The sequence below is a fragment of the Cyprinodon variegatus genome, unplaced genomic scaffold (genome assembly GCF_000732505.1).
Source record: "Cyprinodon variegatus isolate N-32 unplaced genomic scaffold, C_variegatus-1.0 Scaffold323, whole genome shotgun sequence".
In the NCBI taxonomy this organism is placed as follows: domain Eukaryota; kingdom Metazoa; phylum Chordata; class Actinopteri; order Cyprinodontiformes; family Cyprinodontidae; genus Cyprinodon; species Cyprinodon variegatus.
In genome coordinates this window covers 439027-445183 of record NW_015150776.1, presented here as the reverse complement: position 1 = coordinate 445183, position 6157 = coordinate 439027, and the positions used below count along the sequence as shown (strand labels likewise).

General features: G+C 36.4%; 1 protein-coding gene across 1 annotated transcript in view; it reads left to right on the top strand.

Annotated features, from left to right (window-relative positions):
- lpar1 (lysophosphatidic acid receptor 1) overlaps nucleotides 1–6157 on the top strand; it is a 41680-nt gene that overhangs the window by 16439 nt on the left and 19084 nt on the right. The window contains exon 2 of the mRNA XM_015384787.1: nucleotides 2329–3084. Coding sequence (XP_015240273.1) covers nucleotides 2346–3084 — 739 coding nt within the window. The 5' untranslated portion in view covers nucleotides 2329–2345. The remainder of the gene's footprint in view (nucleotides 1–2328; nucleotides 3085–6157) is intronic.

Sequence of the window (6157 nt, the reverse complement as noted above, 5' to 3'; positions counted from 1 at the left end):
TATATATATATATATATATATATATATATATATATATATTGGACGAAATGTATATGTTGTATATACCCCATGCACCTTTTCTTCCTTTAGCAACTTCTTCTTTTTGACTCTTTGACCTGATGTAACGAGTACATTTCTCCACAGTGAGATAAATAAAGTTAATCAATCTATCAATCAATAATGAATAAAAGCAACTCTAATGCTCTATGAGGGCTCGCCTCTGTGATCCAGACATGCAGGTAAAGGCAATGGATGAATGGATAGAATTCTTATACGGCATCTCACTGGATTTACATCATGAAACATCATTTCATTCATATCCATCTACACATTTTTATCTGAAAATTTCACTCAGTAAGACTTGCCTTTGTACCTGGTGCAGTTTGATGCCTATCAGCAGTGTATTTCCATACAGTTTCAAGATGCTGAGGAAGTCTGTAACTCATACAGCACTGATCATAACTGAGAAAATTCAAACTGTTATGGATGTTGCTTATGGAACACCTAGATCTGAGGGACAAAGTGGACTGTGACCTGTATTGTGGGATGAAAACATTTTTTTCTTTTTTCACTATGTGACAGTTTGCTTTCAAAGCATCTCCTACAAAGTATGTTTACACCAAAGCATTGAAAATAACTTTAACACACCTGCTTGTGCTATGTTTTGTTAAATAGGTTTATAAATCAGTTCATCTGTGTGTATTTCGATTGTATAACCACAGAAAAAAAATCTGCCTTCATAAATTTTGATATTAATAAAAAGAAAATGTTCCCACAAAACCACTGGCTTTTGACCAGATACATTTAATTCTTCTATTATTTCCCTCAATTTTTCCGTATTTCCTTCCTCTCTGTGTGCTCTTTGTCTGTGTCTAATTTACACACAAACAAACACACATAAACAGAACCTCTTACAGCCCTGAGGTCCTGTTTCCGGTCTGGAGTCTATGAGAGAGACCAGCCTTCATCTGTGTAGGACTGGAGCTTATTACATATGCACACATGTTTCTGTGGGCAGTGTTTGTTTGCGTGTGTGAGCTAAAACTAAGCAGTATGCTCCTAAATCTGCTTACAAAATAGATACCTCACTGTGCTTGACTTCATGAAACACAGTTTTATCTTAAATTTACGCCAAAGTTCACTGACGGAGCCCAAATGAATAAACACAGACACACATACCTATAACTACAGGATTATGGCTTTCCACACTTAGCAGGGAGGCAGTCACACACAAGAACACAACATTCTTGCATAGTGTTGCTGTTAAATTTTAACTTGCAGACAGCAGACATTTGGTCTTAACGATCATTTCAGACACCCTTTCCTTATAAAGCTACTTCAGCTTAATGATGGCTGTTTTCCATATGTGAAGCCCTCATGGTACGACACACACATACTCTCTCACATAAACAGCAAGCAAAAAGGCTGAGCTTTAAACCAGACGGATTTGCTTTCCATATTTTGGGTCTGACTTACAAGGACATTCTTTTAAAGCTGCATTTTATGAAGGAGGATTTTTTTTTCCCCTAAAAAGAAAACAGTCCTTTTGTATTAAAGGATATAATTTCAGGTAAAGGAAAGATAGTTGGCTAAAGGAAAGAAGTTTACACATAGAAAAAAAATAAAATCATGATAGCTATTAACTAATATGGAATGTTCTGTCTAAACATAGTTTTTAACTACTGTATATATTACTAGTTACGATATCAACTTAGAAATGGAGTCCCTTAATTACTATAAGTGTCTAATTAAATATTAGTTTCTAATATTGGGGACATGGCTCCTGTCAGATGAATCATTAGCATCAGCCTCTAAAACCTGCTGATCTGGATTCATACCAAACGAAGACATTGTTCAAGTATTCCAAATATCTATAAAATATTATTTCCATATTATAAGGGGATAAAATAACACTATTCTAAATCTTAACCCTATCCTTAAACTAAAAAATATGTTGCTATGTAAATGGAGAAACAAAGGTTTAAAACTTAAATATTACCTGTAAACCGTTGAGGTGTTTGTTTTGTTTTAAATTTATTTAGATTTTTTTTATTTTTGTAGTCGGATTATAAGTAGATAATATCAGCAAATATTGTATTTCCTGTATCCAAAATAAACATAAATATCTTGACAGTAACACTAGCTAACACAAGGTTTGCTTGCAACATGAAACACAGTAATGAGATAATGCTATATACATTGCTGTATGATGTTCTTTTTCAATCTGAGTATTTAGATTAAATATTTGAAGATTTAGTAAAGAGTTAAATAATAACCTGTCTTTACTGAATGCCACTAAGCTGTTTTTTTTTTTTTTACTCATTCCAGTTACCATCACTGCCACCATGGATGAAGACCAGTGCTACTATAATGAGACTATCTCCTTCTTCTATAACCACAGTCGTAAGCCCCTTGCTGAAGACTGGAACACCGTTAGCAGGCTTGTGATGGGCCTGGGCATCACCGTCTGCATCTTTATCATGCTCGCCAACCTTCTAGTGATGATCGCCATCTACGTCAACAGGAGATTCCACTTTCCAATCTATTACCTGATGGCAAACCTAGCAGCTGCTGACTTCTTTGCTGGACTGGCCTACTTCTACCTAATGTTCAACACAGGACCAAATACTAGACATCTTACTGTTTCAACATGGTTGTTGCGTCAAGGCTTGATTGATACCAGTCTGACAGCATCAGTGGCGAACCTGCTGGCCATCGCTATAGAACGTCACATCACTGTCTTCCGCATGCAGCTACATACGCGAATGAGCAACCGACGTGTGGTGGTGGTGATCCTCATAATCTGGACTATGTCCATAGTGATGGGAGCAATCCCCAGTGTTGGCTGGAACTGTATCTGCAGTCTTAATAGTTGCTCCAACATGGCGCCCCTTTATAGCAACTCCTACTTAGTCTTTTGGGCAGTGTTTAACCTTTTGACATTTGTTGTGATGGTAACACTTTACGCCCACATTTTTGTCTATGTGAGGCAGAGGACCATGAGGATGTCGCGGCACAGCTCAGGACCACGGCGCAACCGAGATACAATGATGTCTCTGCTAAAAACGGTGGTCATTGTGTTAGGTAAGAATGATCTTTTCACATTTTTCTATCTATTACCTCTGTTAATCTTTATCTTTTGCCCTTATAGAGTTTTTTTACCCTGTCTTTTGTTACAACACAACACTTACTTCCTTTTTAGTTCAGTGCATTGTATTTTGATGGGATTTCTATAGATCAGCAAAAAAGTTCAATCTTAATAACTTTTTGACCTCCCTCATTTACACATATACATATTTTCTATCTTGGAATTAATTTAATATAACACGATAGTTAATAAATAAAAAAATATGTTGTTTTTTTATTAACAAAACTAATGAGACAGTCCAAGCTATATTTCTGTTTCCTTGGTGTTTCGCAGTAAGGTTAAAAGATCTGTAATAATCTGTTAGAGTTCAACTAACATTTACAGCATTTGTACTGTATATATTTCAATCTTGCAAGACAATCTGTTTGTCAAAATAGTACTACTACTGTTACACTACCTGCCATAAGATTTACAAAAACAATTAACGAGCTTAGTGGTTAATCTGCAAAGCTACTGCATTCAGACCGAACAGGGTCTGCCTTGTACAACTGCAGGCGTCACATACAGTGATCTCACTCTATTCTGTCTTTTTTCAAACATGTCACAGTGCTGTGATTCGACATGAACAGTTAACACCGAATGTGTTTTTCGTGCATTTAACATGAACTACCTTTCATTGCTTTTTCCCAGTGTGTTGCTGTGTCAAAGAAAGTATTTTCTGACAAGTAAAGAGCACCACAGGTTACTTAGTCTGGTTATGGTAAATATAAACAAAATGCTGTGCTTTAGGGTTATCGATTATTGAAATAATTGCAAACTAATTTAGTAATCAATTAGTATAGAGACTAAAAAATGTATTTGGCTGAAAGAGGAACCCACCTGGAGTAGTCATTTAAACAAAATTGTAAAACAATAAATATATTTTGCATTCTAAGTTTTAAAAAAACGCTTTTTGATTTCAATCTGCTCTATCCAGAACTCAAGTGGAATTAGTCAATTTAATTTAAACTGGTTTAAATTCTGCAAAAACTCTTCGTTAAAGAACCTTTTGCTATTTGATCATTAATAGATTACTCAAAAATATAATCAAGACGTTAATCAATAACCAAAATAATTGTTAGTTGCTGCCCTACTTTGCTTACTAACAAAATAAAGTGTAATACATGGAAATTTACAAAAAGAAAAAAAATCATTCCACACGGCATGATTTCATAGGATGATCTTTAAATGCAACCATAATGAACTACTTGCGAAAAATGAACTCTATGCACAACTGCGCTACTTCCTGAACTTAAAGGTATAGAGGGCGATCTTTTATTTCTGGGTGGATCATCTAAATAATTGGTCCTCCTAATTGTCAATCATTCTGATGATATGTTTACATGAAGGTCGTGCTCACCCCATTAGCTACCTTTTTCTGCTCATGCGTAGATCTGTGTTGAGCTATAACCACACGTTGCAGACAGGAAGGATCCAAAAATTCATTATCGGAATTCAGCATCACAGAGTCAAAAAATGACTCTCGTTTCCAGCTCTGGATTTGTAATTGGTGTTTCCTAATTACAAGTCCACAAGATAAACAAAAGGATCCACAGAACTGCTGGTATCTGGGAAGGCAATCATTTCGTCGTTACCACATTTTGAGTTCTCCAGCATTATCTGTTCATATATTTTCAGTTTTCCACGCAAAGTTGGAAGCATAGATGGCATCATATTCACTGCTCCTTCACTTAATGCTTTATAGTTTCTTCTTATCCTTATTGATTAAGCATTTTTCCTTGCAAATACACTATGTCCTGCTATTTTACAGGGAGGGATGGAAAAAGTATCAATTTCAGCTCTATGACTGCTCTTTTTGACGAGTCATCAACTAAGGGTCCACTTTGCACATATTCATTATATTTGTTGAACAAGGCTAAACCATGCTGCATAGTTTAGTAGGTACAGTTTAAACATAATAGCTAATAATTGGACCTCATTAAACTGTACTTTTATATTTTATCTTGATTTAGCGCTACATCATTTTTGCACCTAATGGGTTACACCTAGACATACACTTCACACACCCACAGCCACATACATGATTTTTATGTTAAATAAAGATTTTCTTGTGGATGTCAAGGTTCTTCCCTTGTTTAGGTTTCTGTGCCTTTGTAGTTGTTTTCTGGCACTGTTGTGTTTCTGTGTTACTCTCTGTTGCCCCTTTGTGCCAGTTTCCTTTGCCTTTGGCTCCTTTCTAGCTGCTTCTGTCTCACCTGCTCCCAATTAACCGATTAGTCCTCTCTTGGTTGTGTCTGCCATATATTATGCTCCGCTGCAGTTCATCAGTGCTGGTTTCTCTTCTTTGGTTTGCTCCCTGTGTTTGTGTTTCTCTCTGTTGTCTCCTGGTTTTTGGTTTCTTTATTTTGTTCCTGGATTTGTGCTTGTTGCCATCAGAATTTAAATTAAATCTGCAAGAACCATTCTCTGCAATTGGGTCCTCAACCAACCTCCACCAAACGTTAACAGTGGAGGAAACTTTAAATCTCTTTCCAATCCCATTCAAGCATTGACTGGTCTTCGCCACATTGAATCTCCTTATTTTTTAGCAAGAACAGTATTCCCTTTTGTATTTAATATGTTATTTTTGTAATCTCTATATGGTATTGTTAATATTTGAGATTTGATTAGCAAGAACTTAGCACTTTGAGGCTTATCTTACAATGGTGGATCATGTTTTTGTCATTCAGCTGCAGGGGGCCTCTTATAAAAACAGTTACCCCGTAATCTGTTCTGCCGTCACTTAGAGTGAGGGTAGCTGATTGATACGGAGCCCCTCTGATGACATGGTCAAAAAAAATTTTTTATTGTGGCCACGAAGTAGTATTTCGTACGCACAAAGCAGTATTTCGTGGCCACGCAATAAGTATAACGTAAGCTCGATTTGCTTACCCAGTCGGTCTCCGCCAGTCAAGTGACATTTGTTGCTAAGACGCTATTTTAGGTGGAAAAGGGGTAGTGTAAACAACCGCAGCATAGCTAAACGAAGGACTAAAGGCCCGTTTACATAGCAGCCTGTCCAAGATAAGT